General features: G+C 39.8%; 1 protein-coding gene across 1 annotated transcript in view; it reads right to left on the bottom strand.

Moving 5' to 3' along the window:
- Positions 1-25,176, bottom strand: part of GRAMD3 (GRAM domain containing 3) — a 44,760-nt gene that overhangs the window by 7,838 nt on the left and 11,746 nt on the right. Inside the window, exons 2-9 of the mRNA XM_009893803.1 lie at positions 11,385-11,507; positions 8,896-8,983; positions 8,516-8,582; positions 6,541-6,644; positions 2,428-2,523; positions 1,348-1,419; positions 1,151-1,231; positions 340-451 (exon numbers count right to left, since the gene is read on the bottom strand). Coding sequence (XP_009892105.1) covers positions 340-451; positions 1,151-1,231; positions 1,348-1,419; positions 2,428-2,523; positions 6,541-6,644; positions 8,516-8,582; positions 8,896-8,983; positions 11,385-11,507 — 743 coding nt within the window. The remainder of the gene's footprint in view (positions 1-339; positions 452-1,150; positions 1,232-1,347; positions 1,420-2,427; positions 2,524-6,540; positions 6,645-8,515; positions 8,583-8,895; positions 8,984-11,384; positions 11,508-25,176) is intronic.

The following is a 25,176-nucleotide window of genomic DNA, read 5'->3' as shown; positions in this document are numbered from 1 at the left end:
TTGTTTTTCTTTTTTTTTTTGAAAGGAGGAGACTGTCCTGCATTGTATCTCTGTAGCATAACTGATGGGGCATGTGGGGAGCAGATAGTACATGGACAAGCAACTGGAGGCAGTAGTGACTAATCAGATCTGCTGCTGACCAAGTCATTGTCTGAGTCTGGATTGCAAAGGGATATAATAACAGAAATGCAGCTATTGTGGCTTTCAGCAAGACCTTAAAAAAACGTGTAATTCTCCAGGATTGTGGAGAATGTAGATTCCACATCAGGAGGGGATTACAGAAGCAAAACTGAGAGCTAAACCATTCCCATTTTCTTGGGGCCCCACAATCCTACTCACCTTGGAAGCATTCCAGCTCTGGGGTCTGTGAGCCTGTGCTGCTGGACTCTTCCATCTCTTGTCTCCGCTGCTGCACTATTCCATCCAGATCAGAATAGTCTTCATTGAAGTCCTGATGGGGAGAAAGAGTCACACGAAAACTCATCCTTGTTCTAAATCTAAACAACCTTATTTCCTCTGACCTCCCTCGAGAAACCAAACTAACAATTACAGATTTAAAACTATTTAACCACGAACAATCTCTGATATCAAGATGTTGAGATCAAGTTAACAAAATAAGCCCCGTATGATCCCCAGACTTCAAGCCTCATCTTCTGCCTTCCTTTAAGCAAAGAGATTTAAGTCTGTGTGCAAAGTAAAGACTGTTAAACTAGACAAACTAAGAAGTCCAGGGCAGGCATTACTAGAATTAAGACTGGTCATCACATGTGGCTACACAGGTCTTTCAAATGTCTGAACTGGTTCACAGAGGAAGGATTGCAACTAGAAACACTTCAAGAACTGCTCATGGCAGAGGAAGAAGCAACTTTAAGTCAGTACAGAGCGTGAAACCTGACTGCTGAAGAGAGATACATAGAGCACACAGACTTTGGAATATATCCAACGTATACGCATGTGTATATACTGCATGTGATCAGATCAAATTACACTTATGCCAATCACTCCCACTGCTTTGTATTGTTAAAAAACTCATGGAAGTTTTAGAAACAGATGTAACGATTTCCTTCAGTTTCTTTTCTTCAGACATTTTAAGTAGTACTTGCAATGAAAGGTGCCATGCAACAAAAAAGCATATATCTAAGCCACTTACTAAAGGCAGAGCTGAAGGACGATCAGCCCTGAAGCTGTTTTCTGCAGAAGAGGGATTTGGACTGTTGCCCATGCTTGTATCCTGCAGAAAGAAACATTAAGAAGGAACACACTCAGAAACTACCTAGCATTTAAAAGCAGAAAAACAGTAACAATGAACACAAAACCACTTACATCTTCACTCCCACTAGAACTCACCTCAAGATGTCTACAGATAGATTTTAATAGCTTGTAGGTGGTATCTCTGGAGAGTAAGGAGACAAACATGTACTGAAAAACAAAAGTTCCCAAACTGTTTGAGAAAAGGCATACAGTACAAGCTTCCTTTTATGTAAATAAAGCTGATAGGTGGTTTTGCTGATGAAGTAACTCTTTTCAAGAACTTCTGTATAGCAGGAAAAACCTCCACTCCATCTACACCTATGACCTGAGGTTAATCACAAGGAACACAGAACAGGCACGTAAAAGTTACCATGTTCTGCTGCAGGAACCAGAGCATACTCTGGATCTGCTCTTTTTTAAAAAAGACTTTGCATACCATGTTTTAGGTACCCCTTAAAAAAAAGAACAAAACAAAAAAACACAACAAAACAAACCCAACAAAAAAACCAATTTGTTTTTTGTACAGTCTCCTGCATCCACAATACCAGTTGTTTCTAAAGCTGCTCTTAGGATAATCACATTTTCTACCGATTGATGCAATTGCTATTCCTGAGTGTCACTGTAGGCAACTGTATTTTGTGTATCTAAGGTATCACTGGTCAGGTAAAAGACCCAAGTAAACCAAAGAACACTGTCAGAGCTGCCAACAAGGCAGGTAACCCTCTGTGAATGCACTTCCAGGTGTTTCAGTTCCCCCAGTGCTACTACACAGCAGTCCTGGAGAATGGGGAATGACAGATTACAGAAAACAGGTGGCAACCAGAGATTCCATTTCTTATTTTCTCACCAAGCTTTGTTCTCACATAGCATTGTTTACTGTAGATCCAAAGAAAAAAGACAGGGAGTTAGTAAGAGGAAAAAAAAAAAAGGTCCTTGCCTGCCACAAGAGAGGAGGCAGAAGAAGCTAGGATCATCCTCTAAGAAATCATATCCTGCAGGGTCCTAAGTCTAAATGCCCACAGGCGACCAATTCCTATAGCTGTTAAAAGTGGCTACTTGGCACTTTCAAGAATCATTCATATTACTGCCAGTACGGAGGGATCAAAAAAAAAAGTAGAAAAAAATGAAAAAGAAAGCAGGCAAAGTATAATAGCTTCGCCTTCTATCAGTACTTACCCTATCTGTGACTGTTGCTATGATCAGAGCATTTGGCACAAGAAGGGCAGTTTTGGTTTTCTTTAGAAGTGTCACTGAGAGTGCAGGTATACTAATCTGAAACAAGATCAATGTAGTGTTAGGGACCCAATACACACATACAAATCTGCATGCACTTTCACAAGGAGTCAGCCTACCAACTGTGATAAGCCAGACCTTCAACACTCTTCATTTTAAGATTTCTCCACTATGTCCCTGATTAATAATATTTCACATGGAACAGGTATGATTTCAGATTATTACTATTTCTTAACTATTTTTACTTCTGGTTTTATCAGATGCCAATCCAGGCTTTTGTTTGCATCTTTCTTTCCTGACCCCTTCCAGCTCTTACAAGACTACAAGCTTAGTTCACTGTAGATCTGCAGAACAAACCAGTCTTAAAGCTAGGCTTCTTTGTTTAGAAACAAAACATTTCAGAATGCATCAGACAATAGAGGCTTGTTGAAGAATGAACATAAGTCTTCTCACCACTTACAGATCCTTTGGTCACAACAAGCACCTGAGTAAACAACTCATCCTTCAGTAACGTTGAAAGATCCAATACCCACACACCCACTGACTTACTTAAACTGATTCCTCTGTGTGCCAGCCAGACTGTCTACACTTAGATTGAAAAATTCTCAATTTTTCTTCCTGCTTTGTGTTTACATCCAACTGCATTAGCTTAATGACTGCTAAGTTTCAGAATGTTTCACTTCAGATATTCCGTATGGACTTTTTCTGTAAACCCTGTATTACAAAGGACCCAATATGTGGTTTGACTTTCAGTTGAAACGCCTTGAGCTTAGCAAGTTAGGCAAAAACAATAATCTTGGATACACATAATTAAGATACAGCTCCTGTTAAAAATTCCTTTGGCACACACTGTCACAACTACCTGAGAAACTTGGAAGCAAGATTAAAAGTGTCCGAAGATCTCTGTGCAGTTTCATAAAACCTTGTTAACTTTTGTTCAGGATAGCAACACAAAGTCATAAAATGAAAGATTGTTTCAGGTAGCAAAAAATGTATTTGCGTACATGAGTCTGGGTGCAAGATTGTCAACCACTGCCGAAGCATGGCCAGTCAAGTATCTGCTTGTCATCTATGGGCTAGAACGTTTCTTTACTCCGTACGTAGTTTCATCAAAAAAGTGTGTTAGCAGGAAAAACCAACCCAACATAAAGCATATAATTTGAATTATTCTTAGTCCCAGCCCTGGGCTTAAGAATCTGTAAATCTGGTCATAATTTGTTCTATTGATTTTTTAAATTGTCAACTCTATTTGTCCTGCTTCAGAAGCCATGTCTTTTGAAAAAAGGTAATTAAACTATATATTTTATATAGTTATATATAAGTTATTAGTTTATATATATGCTTTCTATATATAAACTAAAATAAACTGTATATTTCTTCTTAAACTGGACATAGTATCACAAAGTTTTTGCAACACTTTTCAAAACAGCTTTTTCAGGGAGTGGAGAGAAGGGAGCAGCTACCATGTGTGTTTGGCAGGAAAAATCCGGAATCCTTGGGTAGCCAGAACAGAATCTTTAAAAAAACCCAAAACAACAAACCAAAACAAAAAGAAACCCGAAGAATTTCCAGCAGAAATCCTGCTAATCCTAGTGATTAAAGAAGTGCTTAGAAATTTTCTAATTGGTTCAGTTCACCTCAAAGAACTTTAGATCAGAGATGTTAATGGCATTCTACTGCATGCTATTTTGATGGATAACATTACTGTAATCAAGACTAACGTGTACTTAAGTGGGATTAAGTACTTGCTTACTGCACCGTTACCCCAGCATTAGCTTAAAATAGTAAAATCACTTCAAAGTACTTTAGTTCTATCTGGAGTAATAATTATTTCAGGAAACAAGGTTTACTGGCAGGCAACTTGGAAAGCAACTAAAATGCTTAAGAAAATGCTTAGCTCCAGGAAAGACTCAAGGCCAATACATAGAGCCAAAACAGAACTATCTGGAAAGACAGTGATGTCTTTCAAAGTCTGTTCAATCCTGCAGAAGCAATCTTTTATTTCTGAATATGCACAGTGCTTACACTGCAGACTCAAATCTCCTGACTTGTATGGCTATTCCCTCCAACAAATTTTTCAATAAAAAAAAAATCTGCAGGTAGAAGAATTCATCTTGAAAAATTTAGAGTGTGTAGACCTGCTGTTTCTCACAATAAAACACTATCACAAAGCTTAAACTGTTTTACAAGTTCTAATCAATAGAGTTCTCTTTTTTTTTTTTTTTGGTGGCTTTGTCAGTGTATCTGACTGCTAAGAGTGTTCCTCTTACTGTTAAGCTTGATTTCTTCTTCTCCCTCCCATTACATTATTTTTCATTATATCCCTGATTTTCCTGCTCTTTTGTTGATGGTATTCCTAGAAACTTGTGCCTGCTGTATTGACTGAACAAGGCTTTAAATGTTTGTTGCAGGGGTAGGGGAAGACAGCTGGAAGTAAATGATCAGGCCTATCCCCTTCACTCTTTTCTCCGCAATGTTTTCTGAAAACATTGATCCAGAATTGAATAATTTGGGATATCGCTATAGCCACATTTACAAATACTGTCTACTCTACCCTATCTTGTAATATATGTTTTCCTTTTTCACGGCATACGTGAATACGTCTCTATTCCTGCATTTAAAACCCTGTCGACAAAGATAATTTCTTAGTACTATACCATTATCATTCTGCGTCTCTTTTTTCAGGTCTTTCTAGCAGAACTCTACCAAGTAGACCAGATTTTTGTATACATTTAGCTTAGTTTGAATTTAGAAAGCTCTCCCACAGTTTAAGTAGCCACATTTGTTTGTGGTGAACAGGAGACTTCTAGTACAGCCACTTAAATTTTAATGAAACTAATTGCCAAGATAACTAATTATGAATGATAGTACCTAATAATTTGTTAATTTTGATTTCCTTGTTTGTGCCACATGGCACACATCATCTGCATTAATGTACTGCCTATGACTAACAGAATCTATTAACTAGGAATCAGTAATAACTCAGTTTCTTGGGTCAAGCAGTAAAACATAACAACACATAGTTCATACTGACCTTCTGGGTTGTTAATAATTTTAAGTGTTCTTTAAACCTATTCCATCTTCTTAAAATCCCTTTCAAAGATAGATGGTGTTCTGTCAAAATGGTTGACATCAGAGAAATAAAACACTGTCAACTCCTGAACTGGTTTCAGTACCCAATTCACAGACAAAGTTCCTGGATCTAACCAGAAACTTTGTTCAATGAAGTACTCGAGAAAGAAGCCAAAGGAATCTTCGCAGCAAATTGAGCTGTTTCCCAATAAAAGCTCACAACCAAAGCAGAGTTCATGTGAACAAAGAAAACCACCCCAAAAGCTCCAAATCAACAGAAGTAGAACATTTTTTTTTTTAAAGGTTTATTTTTATTTGTATGGATATCATTCCGCACAGGGGCCCAAGCCTTAGGTGGGTCATATCTGCACCGAGAAACAGTAAATCTTCTAAATTAGGATCTTCCTGATTGTTCATGTCCCATTTCTGCTTTTCATAGTAGGCCCACAAATAAAAATCTAGCAAACTGTTTTTTCTTTCCCCATCCTCTGTTTATGCCGAAAAGGAGTGCTAGAAGAATCCCTCAAAGACCTTTGCCACTCAACTCAGAAGTCAGTTTTAGTTCTTCCTCTTTAATTGTCTTAATATGCTTGATTGTTCCCTCCAGTTCCCCAACTACATTCTTGTAGTGCTTATACTTTTCAGCCTTCTTTCCTCCTCCTCCTCTTTTCCATACTTAAGCCAAGAAAGACATTTTTGTACAGTTTGTGCTACATGGGCTTGGCAACACCCTCACCACTGCATGTCAGATCCTTTCCTTTCAACTATTTTTTCAGACAGAAAGTCCTTAAGAGAGAGACTCGATCTTTAATAATAATAATAGTGTTGCAGTTCTAAAGTGACTTTCAGGCATCACTTCTGAACAGTGGTTGTACTCAGAAGTATTAGTAGTATTCCAGCTTTGCATAATAACGTGAACTTCTGGTGATGAACAAATTGTTAAGGAATAGCATTACTGTTCTGTACATAGAGATTTTTACTAACCTTAGTGTCTTTACCAAAAACCTTGGAATGGAAGCAAATCCAGTTTTCAGAAAGGAATAACTTTCCTTGGTACAGAATTTCTTTCTGCAGAGCACAGGTAAAACCTGAAACAAATACATACTCTATAATCTTTAGGGTAACCACAACCCAAGCCAACTGCAATCAATTTGGCTTTTGTTTTGCTCTTTTTTAAAAGCCATAATATGTTTAGGTTTATACCTTTTGATAAACACTATCAAATCTTGAAATATTCAATACGTTTAACTAATAATGACAAGCTCAGTAGATTTCACAAGCCTAAGTTTAGACTCAAAACGTCTGAAAAACAAAGACTCAAAGGTATAGTAACATGCAACTGGCTCCCAGAAACCAAGAAACCTTCCTGAGAGAGTACCACTTAGCTTCCTATAAACTGTTTTACTAGCTTTCAAGTAACTATATTATGTAAATGTAAAGAGATTAATGAAAGATTTTAGCTTTTAACTTTTAGATCTATAGCAGTTGTCTCGACTAGATGACCAAGAGAGGTACAACACATGTAAAGTAATAGTGCCTTTATTTCATAGCCATTGAGCAAACCACTTCTCACTCATTAACTGCTTTCCTTGTGTTCCTTTCAAGAAACATTTGTTATACACTATCTATGTAGACTTCACTAAGTACCACAGAGAACAGCAGAATCTTTAAGTCCTTCTCCTATGTTGAGAGATATTAATTGTTTAGCTTATATAAGTTTTAATTAGAATAAATCACTTAGGGTTATAATATGGTGTGATTTATGCCGTGTGCCTAGCTTAACTTGAGTAGCTAGATTTGCTGCAGCCTTTACACCACAATAGAGTTAATTTTCTTAGTAATTTTCCTAGCAGCTGGTACAGTGCTGTGTTTAGTCTTTTAGTATGAGGAAAATGTTGATAACACACTGTTTTGGTAGTGTTTTCCCTAAGTACGGGACTTTTCCATTCCCCACATTCTGCCAGGGAACACAGGTGCTCAAGAAGCATAAACCAGAAGATAAGGAGGTGACAACTAACAGCAGAGACTGCAAATCAACAAGGTGAGAGCAGTCAACGGCTGTCTGGCCTTGACACAGGAAAAAGAACCCAAGAAGGTGTTAGAAGACCCCAGACCAAAAATGACATTGGACTAAATGACGTGTGAAGAGTGGGTGAGGGGCGGGTGTATAGATCGCATGGGGGTCATTGACGTGTTAGAAGACCCCAGACCAAAAATGACATTGGACTAAATGACGTGTGAAGAGTGGGTGAGGGGCGGGTGTATAGATCGCATGGGTGTCATTGCCCAGGGGTTTCTTCATTCAAGGTCCCTCTCTAGAGGCACCCAGCCCAGGCTGACCCTGCTGCTGTATCTTTCAATTAAATTACTTATTTTTATAAAATCCGACACCTGAGACTCCGCTGCCGGAAATCGATGGTTGAGACTGAAGAAGGAGGGAGTGCACCCAACAGTGTGTGTGTGTCACACAGGGGTCACCTGCTGTGGACGGACCCTGGTTCCAGCAGGGAAAGACTCGGGTGGCGTGTGTGCAACTCTTTGAAAGGTGTGTGAATGCTCAGGGAGCAGCTTCTGCTTTAACATCCTACCAGTGTTTTTAGGTCTTAAAGCATCAACAACAGGAAAAACTCAAGCTAGCCACTTGGCCAGTGCCGTCTCAATTAAGGAGTGTCTTTAGTAAGAAAGCTTCAGTATCAAAAATAACGTTGCACTAGGTTACTCTGCTAGGAAGTGCAAAGCAGGCTACAATTCCCAAAGATGTCCCACATCTGATCATTTAAGTTTTGCAAGATTACAACAAAAACACCCACTGCATGCAGATTAATGCCTTGTGGCTCTAGGCGGCTGGAGTTTAAGCTTTTTTAAATTTAGGTAGTCCCTCTTGTACATCACCACAGTTGGCAGATAACAACTTTATCTTAGGTCCACAGCCAGTAATGACAAGGGGGTTAATACTTACTTTGTTTCAGTGGCTCATCAATGGGAACATCTAGAAACAGCTTATGAAAGTGTGCATTTGCCTTCAGCTAAAAAACAAAAAGCCCCACACCCAGAGACACATACCTTATTAGATATTCTTACAATCAAGCGACCCATTCCACTTCCTGTTCTCCCAATACCTTCTTACTTTACCCACTTCTTTTATAATAAATCCTCATTTTTGCTATGTAGTTATTAAGTCTGTATGCTGCTTTACCCAGACTCTAACATACTGATGAAAAAGGAACCTATGTCCTTATACAACCACGAACTATAATATTGCTAAACAAGGGGGCTCTCTCGGTAGTTTTGTATTTACTCTTAGTATATATAAACAAACAAGTCCATCCTCTGCCCTACCTGATTTGAAGCACGTTTTTTCCTTTCAATCTTGGACTCACTCTTGATGTCCATTGTCAGGAGTGGACTATCTGTGCTGCTCTTTGTCCTGAGGATTAAAAAGGCATCCCATATAAGCTTGACCTTAGTTCATTAGTCTTGGTGAGTTATCAACAGGACGTTATTTTCCATGAAACATATTAATCCTTTAATAACTATTATCTGATTCATCGCGGATCATGTAGTGATAAAGAGGAGTATGTCATATTCTTAAACCATGCCAGCCCTCACTGAAAGTCTTCTTCGAATTTAGAAGGAATATTCTAAATTCCCAGTTGTAAGGAAGTGAAAAAAAGTTTAAGACATTTTTACAACTTAATGAATTATCACAGTGCTTAGCTTTGTGTTTGTTTCTGGTCAGCATGCGAATACCAATGCTAAGCATGTAACTTACTAATACAATATAAAGTAAGATAAAACTTAGTAGCTGAGAGTGCAACTTGTACTACAAAATGTGAGATGATTTGGAAAGTGCAGCAGAGAAGAAACATAGGTGCACAAGTCAGAGGATGGCTATGAACTGTGCAATGTAGTGTAATGATATCATTAAGATAGCAAGCAAACCTAGAAGAGATGAAAGGGAATTGTGAGGGCCAGTTGCATAGGAATCTGTACCTGTATAGATCTAGCCATTCATATTGGAAAAAGAAAACCAACCAAAACCCTAACAACTCTAGAGTACAAGTACAGAGGAAAGTCTCTGCGGATGGCTGGGAAAATAACTTTTGTTTTACATAGGAGAAATTAATGGCATGGACTGTTCAGAAAAACAGAAACAGAGGTGGGATAACAGTGTTTCATAAATCAGGAAGAGAAGAATATTATTCCTGCGCGCTATTTAGCACAGAACAGAAGCATACCAACACGCTACAAAAATAAGGTAGCTCTTTTTTTAGAGGCCTTCAGATGCAGACTGAAGAACAGAAGGAAAAACAAAACACAGCACTCCTACACTGAATGACCTGATGAACATGTTGTGCTAAAGATTCAATACGGAAAGAAAGGTGCTACAAAATTTTCCATTATGGCACCTTATCCTGCACAATAAGTCTTCTTTACTTTCCTAAACTTGAGAGGTTCAGGATTTCCAGTGAAAGGGTGAGAGGAAGAGAACCCACAAGTACAATGGATATACAGATGGATTTAGGAGATTGTACAGCAGGACTTATTTAGATAGCAGGGGGACTTGCTGCATATCTCAAGTGGTCCCCCACAGAAGAAAACTCTAAAATACATGTGTATATGTATTTGTGTGCCTATGTGAAGTACAGGTCAAATTGAAATGAACAGTGAGCCTTACAAAAACTTATGCCAACCCCTCACCAGCACACAGTTAATTACATTGTTTGTGAGAGGAAAGACTGGATGGAGAGTTTGCAACAACAACAACAAAAAAAAGTAATCCCCTATTTCTTCAGCTTGCTTCTCCTCAAAGATGCTTCAGGAAATTAAGTGATGTTTTTTAAACATCTGCCTCGTGAACAAAACCACAGCGTCAGGTAGACTGCTGACTTCTGCACTGGCTACTCAGTCAACAAAGTGAAAGGGATGCAAAATTTTTATTCAAGCCGTCCAAGTAGGGTGTTAGTATTATTTAATTTTCTTTTAGAGGGGTTTCAAATGCATTCCAGTTCCCCAACAAAGGAAGAATGACTGTTTTTGCAGAGACATTGCAATCATCTGATGCAATATACAGCACAGAGAACAAAATTAAAACTTTTTTCATTGCTTTACCACGGACAATCAATATTCCAGCACAAAAGCGTTCTGGGAACAGCCTAGGACCCAAACTGCAGCTCAGTTTGACTGCCTGTCAAATTAACTGTGAAAGGGATGTAACTAGCAGTGGCACCAAACAGTGCAATATATTTTTTTCCTGGAACAGGGAAGCTGAGCCAGCCCAAAGTCTGAATTCCCACTATTCTGACTGCTTGTAGTCGGTAACAGAGCAACCCCTGGAAGATGGCTCAGATTCCCGTTTACTTGCACACTGTGCAAGCGAACCCACAACTGGGATGTTGTATAAATCTTGCCACTCAACGTAGCTTGAGTAGGCTGTAACCATTCTAATTATCTGACTAGAAGAAAATTGACAGCTGTCGTGGTTTGGCCTCAGCCAGCAACAAAGAACCACGCAGCCGCTCGCACAACTCCCACAGCCGTGGAAAAAGAAATCGTCAGGGCCAAACTCGGGGGTTAAAAGAATGCAATTTAACAGAACAGCACAAGGAAAAGACGAAAACGTGATTACAGTACCGCCGCGAAGCGCACCGACCGCACCCGCACCGCGGCAGCCCACCCCCGAGTGGCGACTGCTCTTCTCGCCCCGGCTAGCGCCTCTTATAGCCCGGGCATGGGTCATGTGGTATGGAATACCTGCCCCCTGCCGGCTCCGGGGGAGATTAACCCCATCCCTGCCGCAACCAGGACAACAGCATTTCTGACATTACCTAGCAACATCAACTTTTTTCCGGTCATCAAAATATTCCATTTCACTGGTAGGGGTCTGCAGCAACACAGTAGGCGATTTTCCTGCCTTTCTTTTTTCATCTGTTCCATTTTCTCCATCTGAACTGCAGAGGAGGGAAAAAAAAAAAAAAAGTAAATCTGTACTGCAGGATTCATACCAATGTCAAGTGCCACTGCAACATGTTGACAAATACAGCACATATTAAAGAACAAAATTATGACATATCTTTTATAGTAAGGTCCTGAAAAGTCTTCATCTACTGACTTGACAGTATCATACATCTGAACAGCATTCTGAGCTCCAGTATTGGAATTTGAGCAATGAGGGGAGGAAAACTGAAATACTGCCATGGATATTTCAGCACTCAAAATTTGTAGCTGTAGCTTCCGTTCCAAAGAGAATGCCTTGCTTAGGAAAAATGCATTTCATGTTCAGTACTCAGATCTGATGACTAACGGAAATTAATTTGATTGGCAAGTTGGGAGAAAAACATCCTGCATGACAGTACCTAGGACTTAGCAGATTATTTGCGGCTCCAGATTGTAATAGGAAGCTGGGTCCTATTTTGTCTCTCGCTTACCTGTTCTGTGAGAGTCTATCTGCAGGTCTTTCCACAATAAAGGGTCCTCTCAAAGTACCAAAAGTGCTGGTTTCGTTTTACAAAAGCGGCACTTCCACCACAGTGCGCTGCCCTTTCACAGCACATGCCACTGCCTCAGAAATATCTGTTAAGGAACTAGAGTCTGAGAGCTAAGAGGTGTGCCAACCTGGCTTCCCGTTTCATAATTTTCTAATAAAATGTTAGCTCAGAAAATTTAGAGGAAAAAGCTGTCATTAATAGCAGGGTCTGAAGAATGACAACACTTTAAAATAAGACATGACAAATACATACAAACACACTCCTTTGGAAGAGCAAAGCCTCAGAAAGACTACAGGATGCTCTTAGCATTAAAGAAGTAAGCTAAACTATGTTGCCTGTTAATTTAATGCCTGGCCTGAATGACCCCATTTACAGAAGCTTTCCATTATAAAGTTTAATTTCTGATATTTTATGGCAACAACACAGCCACTGCCATCATGTGACAGTGTCTTTACAGTTTCGTCTCCTACCAAGACAAAAGTTTTGGTGGCAGAGATTCCCAGACTAACTTAATATATTTTCTTTTAGGAAGGACATAAAAAGCTCCATTGCTTTGATTACACTTTGGTGACTGTGATCAGAAGATACACTTCACAACATCTTAACTGAGATATAATGAGGTGGTATCTTACCTCGCAGCTAAGCTACACCTTATGCCACAGGACAAAAGCCATGGAGCTTTGCCTTACTGGTGCTTGGATTTGTTCTCAAGGGGTCTTATGCTTACAAACAGCAACTGTTCTGCTGTCTAATCTTTCCTCAACCCTTAGCGCTCCCCACCACAGGCATACTGAATTGACACTTTCTAATTCACACTTTGTGTATAGCTGAAAAGGTTACAGCACTAAAAGCCAATGAGGAAAAAAACAATTGTTTCCCCATTGCTTCACTTTTGGATCAGCTCTGCCTGACCACAAGGCACCAGCTTTTACTTTCAGCCAACATAAACTATAATTAAATGGGCAATTCAAAAAATTCAGGCGGAACACAATCTTTTGCCTGAAAAACACAAATGAGCAGTCTTACGCTGTTTGAGATTTTAAGCAGAGAACTGCCAAACCAAGGTGCACCCTGCAAGCATAGAGGAGCTTGTATTCCAAAAGTCTGCGAATATCTTCATCACAGTCTTGCTACCTTTTATTTTTCTGTTCCCCAAATTCTTGGGCTTCAAGGGAGGCCAGCGAATGCCAGACATGATTGGGACCAGGAACGGGGTGATGCAAAATTGTCAGGTTCAATCACACTTGCATTTCAAAAGAGCAGCACAGCATGGAAACTCTCAAATGAGTAAGACTACATGACACAGCAGTATTTTTAAGATGTAGCTACTTGAGCCTGGACCCTGACTGGCTGTCTATCATTGCCCTGGGCAGCCTGCTATTCTTACACAGCAATGCTATCCACTGATCAAAGCAGCTTGTGTCACACCCACACCTCCATACTACCTAGAACACAGGTCTTAGTGTTCACTTACACCTGCCAGTGCGGTTAAACGCTTTATTTACTTGCCACTCATGCTCCCTTCTCCTTCACTCATAAATTAACCCCCACTTCGAAGTTAAACCTATGGGCCTGTTCTATCCTGTTTGTCTTACCTGTTAACCACTACTATTCCAGAACCTCTGCTGTCTGAACTCCTTCCCCCTAGCTGCTTTCAGATGGCAGAGGGCTAGGGCATCTCAACACACTAATCCTGATGACTGTTGCGTGCGGAAATGCTGAGCTATCTCATCCCAGCCTGGCACCCCAGCCTGGTCACCTCTCCGGGATCATCTTCTGCAGTTGAGAACAGGAATAACGTACCCAAACACAGCAAGAGTTTCCCCCCAAAACATCTCAGGCATGAGAAGTCTCACCTGTGTAACACATGTCACTGATGGTAGCAACTGGGTGTATTCCTACTAGCTGACAGTTTTTGCTATGTCTATCCTTCACCCTACCTCCTATATGCCCCCTTCACATAATGAAAAACTACAGAAGGATTTGTCCTTATACTTCTGATAACTACAGCTCCGCACAGCTTCTAAGTTTCTAGTAGGTGTCTTTAAAATATCACAAGAATCTTAGCTGACCTTCTGGAGAAGGAAAGATAAAAGGTATGACATAAGAACAGTACAATATTTTTCACCTTATCACAAGCAAATTAAAGTACTCCTTACATTTTCATGTGAGAGTCAAGATTCATAAATGCTTTGTAAACAGGGCACAAAAGTCAGCAATCCATGAAAAAAAAAGAATTAGATCAAGTGTACTTAAGAAACAAAGTGATGCACATTACAACTGTCAGCAATAGTTGCATATAAGTGAACTGTATTTGCAAATATCAGGGCAAAGCATGTAAACTTTGCGACACCAGGACTTTATTGATACGGAAATACTCATTTTTCAAATTGAATATATGTTGAGTATTTTGTACTACTACCAAGCCTATTAAAAAAAAGCTAGAAGAGAAAAAGAAAAAAGTTGTCTTTAGTTTCCAAATAAAAAACGGTTATCATAGGGAGTATTTTGAAAGCCAAGGATTGCACTTATACGGGATCATATCTTATATGTAAGCAAGTTAAAATAAACATTAGTTGCAAGCACTCACAACTAAACTTTTTGCAAGAAATGTTTCTCTTCCTTTTTTAAATATACATCAATAACTGAACTAAGTAATTTAAGAGTAAATCACAGAAAAAGGAAAGTGCTATGAAATACATTAACCAAGGCAGTGGACTAAGTTTCATTCTAATGAGGTGTTCAGAAGTACATTATTCATCAATGTATTTTAAAAGTCAGAGGAACTTCATCCCTTCTGATTTGAATGGTTTCTGTGAAATAAAAACTTTCTGACAGACAGGTGTGTCAAGTTCCTCATACTGCAGAAAGTTTTCTGAACGAAAAGGTTTTTCTTGTTTAGTACTAATCTTCTTCAGGACCTGAAAAATTCACACTTCCTGGAAAAATTATGCTGTGTTACATTAATGGGGATTTTTAAAGAGGAAAAAAAAATAAAGACAGTAAGGTAAAACAAACCTTAAAACCCCTGTTCCATTCAAAATTAGTTTGAATAAGAAGCAATGAACAGGAATAATGTAAGAGATGTGCCAGTAGGCCACAGTTTGGAAAGTGAGCCTTAAAGAACAACTGTTGTCTTTGGCAACCTCAGTATAGCCTTACCAGACATGAATACTTCGCAGCCATACGTAAGAGATATGAAAAACTCCAGAACTGTACAGTGGTTACAGTCTTTAATTCCCCACAACTACACAAACCTTTCTACAAAGCTTCCTCAGACCCATTCCAAAGGATACCCACGCTACTTGGTCTGCATGATAACAGGCTTAAACAGTTAAAAAGCCACAATAAGTTGCGACAAAGCTGTCCACAGGTTCACAAACTGCAGATCGGGAGGCAAAAGGCATCTTAAATAACCAGAGATGTTAGCTACAACTTCAATTGTTTGCAAAACTGCAGCCAAACCAATATTTCCCTAGGGTTTAATGTGAGTCAGCATTGCTGCAACAGTCCCTCTGTAGATGGAGTATACATATCGGATCATCATGTTACCTTAGAAGCCCTATTATCCTCCTTTGTCTCTTTTATACAAAAAGGATTAATTTTGCAACAGCAGTTAGACTGCTGTATTATTGCAAATGATCAACCAAATGAGTATGGAGTAATTTCTCTCCTACTATCCACAACCATGCTAGGTACAACATATGTAGAAAAATCCGTCACAAACACAATGACGTTCTGTATCTTTTGGTTCTGTTGCACAGCTATTGATTTACTGGGTAGCTGTTAGCAGACTGAAACGATTTGACAAAGGAATCAAAGTAGTGTGAAAGACTTTGGCAGGCTTAAAAGCAGTGGAGAGGGAGCAGGATGAAAAGATTTATCTAGGCAGCATCCAGCAGACATACCGGCAACATGCTTCAAGCACAGATGACTGCAAGGGCGTAAGATGAAATGTGCTAATGCTTCAAAGGACACCCTGCTAAGCATTCTGCAGACCAGAGGCCTCTTCAGCACAGACTGTCCTTGACCTACCACACCCCCGAAGGAGCAATCATCTCAACCTTCCTTTTGCTAGGCCTAAAGTCCTAAGTCTTAAACGTTCTTTCAGAAGGTATGTCCCATCATTCCACTAAACATCTTTTCTATGCCACACCAGACTGAAGAAACCTTTTTTGGATGTGTAATCAGAATCCAAAGCGCTTTATCTGATCAGCTTGCTTTCATGCCTTCCACAGTTGAGTTACTTCACCCCTGGACTGAAGAAAATACCTTTTCCATTGTAAACTCTCCTGCTGTCCTCTTCATAGCAGACTCAAGTGGTCTCTGCACTGAATAAACTAACAACAGTGCTCAAGTTGAGGATTTGTATATTGTCTGTTTCTACAAAGCCTGGTCACTCAGAGGCAAAATGCCTCCAGTACGTCTACAGCCATGCTCCAGTGTTACATGGCACACGGCACTGTTTACGGGAGAAAATCTCCTAAAAAAACCCATGCCTCAGAATGAGGCTATGATTTAATGTACTTCTAAGATGAAGTATCGCTTTTACCATGTAAATGTTTGGCAAAAAGCCAGACAGTGACTATCGAGACTCCAAAACTATCAAAAAAGGTAGAAAATAAGCTACAGCTACACCAATCACAAAGGAGCAGAGAGCTGCTGAACAGCCGCTATAATAGATTTAAGGATAGCTATAATGTATGCATTTGGTATTCATGTAATTCCATATACTTAGTATACAGCCTGTACTTAAAGATGAAAAGTGAAGGAAGTAAAGCAGCTGACTCTGAAGTACAACATTTCTCATGTATTTTGTATGACAGATATAGAGCCAGCAGATGTTTTTATACTGAATATGGAAAGCAGCAAAGTGTTAATGAAGGAGCAGAGATGTGAAACCCTGCATGAGGGAAAGGGTTAGTTTGTTAATATGAATAGGTATGAACCAGACTGAGATTTAACTGCCTCAGGTTGTTCAACGAGCAGGCTCATTCTCTTCTCATGAGATCACAGTCAAACACGGCATAATAGAGGCAAAGTTATACAACTGCACATTAATTGAATATCATATGCATATGAATGGGCATGCATGCATATACACCACGTGTTTCTCTATGCATTTCTAGGCAACGGGTTGGCAGCCACAGGTGGAATGTCAATGTCAACTAGCACCAAAGAGGAACCAATCCAACTGTTAAAGACTTTTTAAAATTGCGAATCTTATTTTATATATAAAGGTAATTAATGTCAGAAATATTTACTGTGTTGTATTTCACAGCTATCTCTTGGAACACAATTACTCACCTGTGAGTAGTTTTGTATGCCTGTGTTGCCATATCTTTATTAATAGGATGAATGAAATTTTCTAGTTAATACTGACCAGAAACTCCTCCAACACTGTTAAGGATAGAGAAAGTGAGGTTTTTTTTCCTCAACTGAATAGACATTTCACATAATAACCAGATTAAGTTTCACACTACCTTACCACTTGGACATCAGCAAGATCACTGTGACACTGCAGACGTCATTAGCAAGTATGTAAATTCTCTGCTCTAAATACCATCTATTATTAACTGGCTGTATTCCCTGTCTAATCAAAACCAGACTGCTATCAAGTTCCATAGAAAGAAAAAAACAGAAGAATTCCCTGTGCTCTGAAACATGAGACACTATAACAAGATATTTTATTAAGTTAACACTAGAACAGGAACATAAGCCATTTAGTTCTCTTGTCTTTTCAAGAGTTTCCATTTCAGATATCCACTTCAAAAAGCAAAAGGCCTCTCATACGTATCTTCACTCAACTCCACCAGAGTCCCATGATCCAGTTTTCATGGGAGTCTGAGCAGGGTGGCCAACAACTATTTATCTGAACATAGGCATGGCCAAATCCAGAAAATGACAAAAAACTTCTCAACAAACATTTCTGAAAAAAGAAGTGAAGCAAAAGATCTTAGGGGAGACATTCGTTCACATCTACTTTGGACTGAAGCATGTGTTCTTTTCACTCTCCAATTCGCTGGCAGCCTTTAGGTGTAAAGGTTTTCCTGTCACCTAGTTCTAGCCTACCTTATCTTCTAACTCAGAACAAGACAAAAAACATAATCACACTTCCTACTGAAGAGGAAGCGTGCAGCCTTAGATCACGTTTTTATCTCTAGCTTCCAGCAGTAACAGCAAAAAAGGAAAAGAAAGAATTCCTGATCTACAGCTTATTCAGGGTACAGAAAAGATGCCAAAGGCAGTTAAGTATCAGGTGTACCAATCGTTCTATACTGAATTCAATGAAAAAGATAAATACTGCATCTATACACAATCCCTGTGGTTCAGTATGACCTCATAAGCATCAATCAATTAGATCTGCTCCATAACTCAGGTAGGAACAACACAAATCGCTCTCTGGAACAACACAAACATCTTCACAAATGAGGCCTGATCACCAGAGCATAAGCATAAAGCTTTGGCCTCATTACCTGAAGCTACATCTCTGTTTTTTGGAAGAAGAAATCCAGAGAAACATGCCTCCACAGGATACAAGACTTGGCTTGCAGTTTTCCAGCACTAATAGTGGTTTTGGGGGGGAAAAAAAAAAAAAAAAAAAAAAAAAAGTATTTTTTACCATTGGATGTGAGGAAAAAAAAAAAAAAAGCAGACAACAGCAATTATATTAACAGCTACTACTAAGAATGCAGAACAGTTAGATATAACAGCAGAGGTTTGGGAGCAATCCTACCAAGACCTTTATTCATTTCTCTGCTGCTCAAGAAAAACAAAGTTAAAACATAAAGCTGCCACAAATCACTGGATCAGAAGCTTCTGTTTTATGGCACTTTTAGAAATAAAGACTCAACATGCCCCACAATAAATGTACCAGGGAATCAATATACGGAGGAAAAAACAATTTTTGTTCTTCAGAAAGGGTATACACAAAGAGAAGGATGTTTGGGGTTTGATCACCCAGCATTTTCTTTGAGAACTGGAATTGACAAAAGATAATCCACAGTCATGCATGAGATTTACCCTGTTTAAAATGCAACATTAATTGAACAGAGAAGATGTAAAGTAGTTATTTAAGGGATGCCCAAGTACAACGTTTTTCGTAGGTTCCCCAGCAAGAATAGTGTACAACAAGGCCTAATGCAAAACACTAACCGAGATGAAAACGAGCATCTAACTGTGTCCATCTACCCTGTTTCATCACACCTTCCATCAAGGATAGAAGCGGATCAAAGTGAAAGCACTGTTGGAGGCTCACTGTTCACCAAGGGTCTGGCAATGCTGAATTTCTCATAATTATCTTTGCAACCTTGTAAGATTTTTCGTACAGACCCGCCTATGTTTTCATGGAAAAGACTAGGACAATGTAGATAATCTAATACAAAGGCTATTATTTCACAGTAGCTACTATACTAGCTTCCAACAAAGGGTCTAACCCACACTCATCACAACAGTGCCTTTGACTGTGACACAGCATATAAGGAACCATTTTCCTTCCAAAGTTCTGGAAAAACATATTCTTATTAGAGTCAGATGTGACACATGGTGTCGTGTGGTGGCCAGATCCCTGTCAGCTTGACTTTCTATTTTCTGTGCCACCAGGACACTGAGTCTGAATGCTCTGTAAGCCTCCTTCTTCAGTATGAGCTCTTCCACTTGCTGTACTCCATGGTGACACCCACTCTCTCCTATGCTGGCCACAGCATATTTACATGTATTGTAAAATTTCACAAAACCAAATGGGCACATATATAATTTTCTTATTAACTGGACTTTTGTACTATAACATTCCCTCTTGTCCAGAAAAACACTGATCAAACCTAAAGGGCTCTTCTTGGGCTAGCGTAGCATAAGTGGTAGCCACAAAATTACCATCAAGTCTCTCGCCTACATGGTCTATCTTTCATAAACAACCTAAACGAAGAATCCCAGAGGGCTAAACCACTGAAGTGCCTACAGGAATGAATCTTTGTAGAGGACAGGCCTAGGTATGGCTGGCTTTTCTGGGGTATTTCAGGAACTGTTGTTTCATAGTAAGGTAACCAGAAGGCTTTCCCCATCTATCCACAGAGGAGGAAGGCTTCAGTCTGCCTCTACATCCTCTACCCTGCTGAGTTTCTCTGCAACCTGCACATTATTCCTTGCCATTCTTTCTGGAAGCTTATTAACCTTCCTCACCTTAGTGTGCTATTTTTCAAGGACAGAAGCAGAAACCAGACAGTGCCAGGTAGAAGTTTAGCTAAAGGAAGTGAGTACTTCAGTACAGGACTGAAGCTCAGTTACCAGGGAATTAAGAAGAGGTAACTGTGTTCTCCTTGTATGTAGCCCTACAGCCCCTGGTTCTCCCTTTTATTCAGGTGTCCCACCTCCCAGTACTTAATTCCATTACTGTAACAATCACCCCAGCACAGCACACTATACCATTTTACAAAGAGGAGACAAGGGCCCTATACAGTGGGCTGTCAAGGAGCAGCTGCTCATGTCCTGCTGGAATCTTGCACTGACCCTTGCATTATCTGGAAGGAAAATTGGTGTTTTAAATATTCATTTACAGCTTTCTGACAAGACAAATGTAATCTGTCTGTAATTTTGCTCAGATCTTCTAGATAAAGCAATAAGTTTATTTTCAAGGAAAAGTGGAGAAGCAAGGAAAGACAACTTGTCCTGATGTATTACTATTATCAGCAGAGAAACAATTTGCTCTGTGATGACAATATTTGAAGAGACTTTTGCTGATCAGCCTAGCTGGACCCAGACAGCTACCCATGAATTTTGGTTAAAGTAAGTACTACAAAAGAGGTCTGTCAGGATGGTTAGACCAAACGCAAGACCTCTCTGACAGAACAGTAAGACAAGTCTAAAAAGGTTAACTGGAAAGGATATATATGGACTTGGCAACAGCTACGTACAGAGCATGAAGATCATTAGATAAGCACATAATTTCTAACCACATGACTGCAACATTTATGGAGATGCGTAAGAAGACAATACTCTGATACTACATTTATGCATCACCTGTCAAACACCAGCACTAAATCCTGCTGCCCAAAGCTTATCTGTAGTATTATGTTGCCTAACAAGCATTTCTCACAGACTGCATATAACCAGTAAAGGCAGCACATTTGGGAGTATTTCAGATTAACCAATGAGGCACTTTGGTACAAAGAGGAGGCCTCTTCAGATTCATATTGTGCATTTACACATGACGATTATTTTTTAAAAGCTGCTTTTATAACTTAAGCATGTATATACAGTGAACAAAGTAAGAAGGACAGGAAAAAAGGAAAAAACAAGAGCAATTAAAAAACATCATCTTGAGCAAATGGAGGTCATCCAGATCGGAAACGCTCTTTTCTGTCACAACTTAAATTTAAATGTTCCACTTTGCAAGCTTATCCTTCTTTTCAGATCACACATTACAACTTTTGCTATAAAAACAGGGGAAGAACTAGCAGGGAAGAATTAAAAAATATGATACTTAATATGTGTTAATATCTTAATCCACTGAAAGTACAGAACATGAGTAACATAGGCACACACCCACACCTTTTTCCCCCCTCACAAATAAACAGTAGAAGTTTGGCTGCTGAAAAGGAGTTAACCTGGATCAAAGCTGAACTAAAACTTTGAATCAGTAATAAATAACAGCCCCTCTCTTCTCTGCATTTTATATTTCTCTCAAGTAAAAGAGTTTATGAAAAAAAAGTTAGTGAGTTGTGATTATGCACAGATAAATTAATTGTCTTTTAACTTATCAACTGATAAATAGTTATTAGGAAACATCTGTTATGGCAGCGTAACATGTCATACAAACAAACTGTAAAAATCACATTCTCTCTTTTCCCAGAAGTATGTAATTTTCCTGTAAGCATTTTCCACTGCTTTCAGGCACATATTTTCCCCAGTAACTGCAACGTGGTTTTGCTCAAAAAAAAAAAAAAAAAAATCTAAAACTTTTCCATATCTTTCAGAGTTTTAAATCCCAGCTTCCTCATTTCTTTAAGTTACACTCAGGAACTGGACATCACCTTATGCTGTAACTGTAAGGGGACAGAATCTGCCACTTAATGTTAGAGGCATCTTACCATACAGTAACTTAGCATGGTTTTAATGGTACTAGGCCAAATACTTCCTGTGGAAACCAGAAAATGCTATATTGACTTCAACAGAAGCAAGTGTGTGCAGAAGCAGAAGGATGCCGACACAGAATATGAACTGCTTGTTATTACACCTCTGCCATTTCCCCTTAATCTACCACACTCTGTTTTCAATGATACAACATCTGTTCCACCAGTTGTCCCTGCAGTGGGGCTGACAGTTTCTGAGGCAGGCCCAGTGCCACCACAAACATAACACACCCCACTTTCAAGTCAGAAAAATAAATATCCTCTAAATACAATGCAAGGGTTAATTCCTTTGTGGTCCAAGGCCATATCATGCTGTAAATGGTCAGGAAACACCGCTCAGAAGGTGTTTTCTGTCTAGGAACTTTTGATTTGCTTGGGAGGTACTCCACGTAATGACAAACTTTTGGCACATGACTATTTTGGGTCTGCATAATAACAGTGCCCATCTTCCACAGAGTGTTCTCTCTGGGGTTGTACAACCCCCCCGAGATGTACTACAAACTTTGCAAAGGCGTAACTATTGCTAAACATGCCAGAGAAGCCCACTTTCTAAATCAGTATAAGCGTACTTAACTCTTTCTGTGTAAAGTTTCCTGAATCACTGGCAGATAAACATAAGCTTCTCAGATCTAATCTTGAAATAATTAAAAAAAACAATTAAAAAAAAAACAACCAAAAAAAAAAAAACCGCAACCCAAAAACTTCTACAGCTACAATCCTTCAGAAGCACCTATCCACCAGGGATACCTTTATGGTAGCAGCAGAAACATATTGAGCTATAAAGTTCATCTCTAAACGAAGCAACATTTTAAGCATACGTCCAGGAAATACAGATTACAGTACACACATAAATCTCTCTCCCCTGAGCTTTGCAAAACACTAAAAGATTCCCTGAGCCTCCGTAACTCTGCTGGCATTTTTTTTCAAATAGAGGTCAGCATGAGCTCTGTTCACGGCATATTGTTGCCCAGAAGTACATGAAGGGAATGAAACTCCACCACAGCCACACACACTTATTTACGAAATTTTCTAAACCCAAATCTTCAGCGATCCAACTTTTGCAAGTTCACTTCTAACTGAATCCAACCAAGATTCTGTTCTTGTTCTTCAGCTGAACAATCCCTCCAGTAGGTGCATGTTAGCCAAACCAAAGTTACTTGGTTTCTGAGGTTAACTCACAGTTAAATGAGCACAATGGTTTCTCAGAAGGATCTAGCTATCAGGTAAACGGGACCGGCAAATAAATTCCAACTTTGTTTCTGGACAGCAAATGCCTAAACAATTTTCTAATTTAAGACAAAGCATTTCAACTTTTTTGCCTACTCCAGTCTTTTTGCCCTGCTGCTGCCCAGGCTACTATTGCTGAGCACTGTAGCTTGCAGCATAACAGACCACCTAGCTTTCCTCTGAAGAGCAAAAATTGACAGCTAAAAAAAGGAGAGTCATAGAGACTGAGACTCACACGGGTTAAGACTGACCTCACTTCTACAACTGTAGCTGATTCAGCACTGAAAGATTAAACACCTGGGGATAAAACAGAGAGTCAGCTGGCGCATCTGCAATGCCTCTGACATAAAGCTTTCTATACACAATATTGGACTCCTAGTTCCGTTTTCAAGAGAAAAATCAGATACAGATCTTGCATACCTGAAGAGCTTCATTAAGTTCATTGGCATAATTCTGTTTGGATGATCAGGACCCAAGGCTGGAAGTCAGAAGGCTCTAGGGAAGGTCGGGGAATTATGTCTCATTCGTAATGCGAAGTCACTGATGCGACTACACCATACAGGATAAAGGACACTTAGAAGACACTTTGAATCCCAGTGCTCTCTAACAAGCAAGTTATTTGTGGTAACATATTTCACTGTGATACATACTTTGAGAATACACCTGCTTAGACACCAGGGATACAACCAACAGTTGGGTGGGGGGGAAAAAAGCACAGACCTCCTCAGAGTTTCTTTCCAGCGAAAGAGCTAGTTGCTGGTAACTTGTTCTTCTTTCTCCCGGAGGCTGTTTAAGATTAAATCTTTGTGAAGAAAAGTTCTTTGGGAGGGAAATCATCCCAGATTAGGAGAAAGTAACGTTGTTTTTTTTTTTTTTTCTGAGGAGGAGAAAGCCCCAGATTTTTTAGCTTCTTCTTTCGCAGATGCTTAACTTCTCAAACAGCATCCTTGGGACTGTCAAGTGCCACGTGAATTGGGAGCCTGGTGTGGAATGGTGACAGCTGCTTGATTCCAGCAAGATTTTCATGTGATGGTCATTACCATAGCATTACCTGAACAACTTGAGACCTCCACAGGAAGCCAAAGACCAATGCAGGAGATGCTGCCTTTAACCCCTGACGTCCCCAGACACTATCAGAGGCTGGGAAAGTCAGTGGCCTCAGGGGACATAGCCTCAGGGGAGTGCAGGGAGTCCTGACACCCATGGAATAGGAAGCCCTCTGACTTCCCCACCTTCCATCAGTTAGCCTAAGCAGGCTTTACCAGCCAGCAAGGCTTCCTCTTCCTCTCAAAGAAAATACATTAAGTCTTTTTGATCTCTTAATCTGCTCAATTTTTACAGTACTGATCAGGTTATAAAGCAGAAGGAGGCTGGGTACGTGTATAGCCACACTGGGGAAGGAGCGTGGTGGGGAACCATGCCAAGGCAGGCGTACACCCACCACCTCGCCAGATCAGCCCATCCCATCTCAGTTCAGGGACAGAAGTCAGACTGCACTCCCATTTCAACGCATCTTGCCTGCATCCAAGTTGGGCAACTTCCGACGAAGTTCGGCACCCAGAGGAGAGGATCACAGCTTCCCACTGGAGCTCATGTGTGTTACTGTGTGAGTGACAAAGCACAGCTGTTCGATTTCTGTGACATGGCAGAGAACGATTTCCATGCCGTCGCATGAAATTACGGGAAGCAGTATTTATACGCCTCCTTCCTAAAAAGTACGACTTCGGAGTTTAAGGCTGCGCGCGGGGCCGCCCCCTGAAAGGCGCGGGTCTCGGCTG

Source organism: Charadrius vociferus, unplaced genomic scaffold (assembly GCF_000708025.1).
Source record: "Charadrius vociferus isolate BGI_N301 unplaced genomic scaffold, ASM70802v2 scaffold158, whole genome shotgun sequence".
NCBI lineage: Eukaryota > Metazoa > Chordata > Aves > Charadriiformes > Charadriidae > Charadrius > Charadrius vociferus.
The sequence above is the reverse complement of the archived record's forward strand: the minus strand, read 5'-3'. Positions and strand labels throughout refer to the sequence as shown.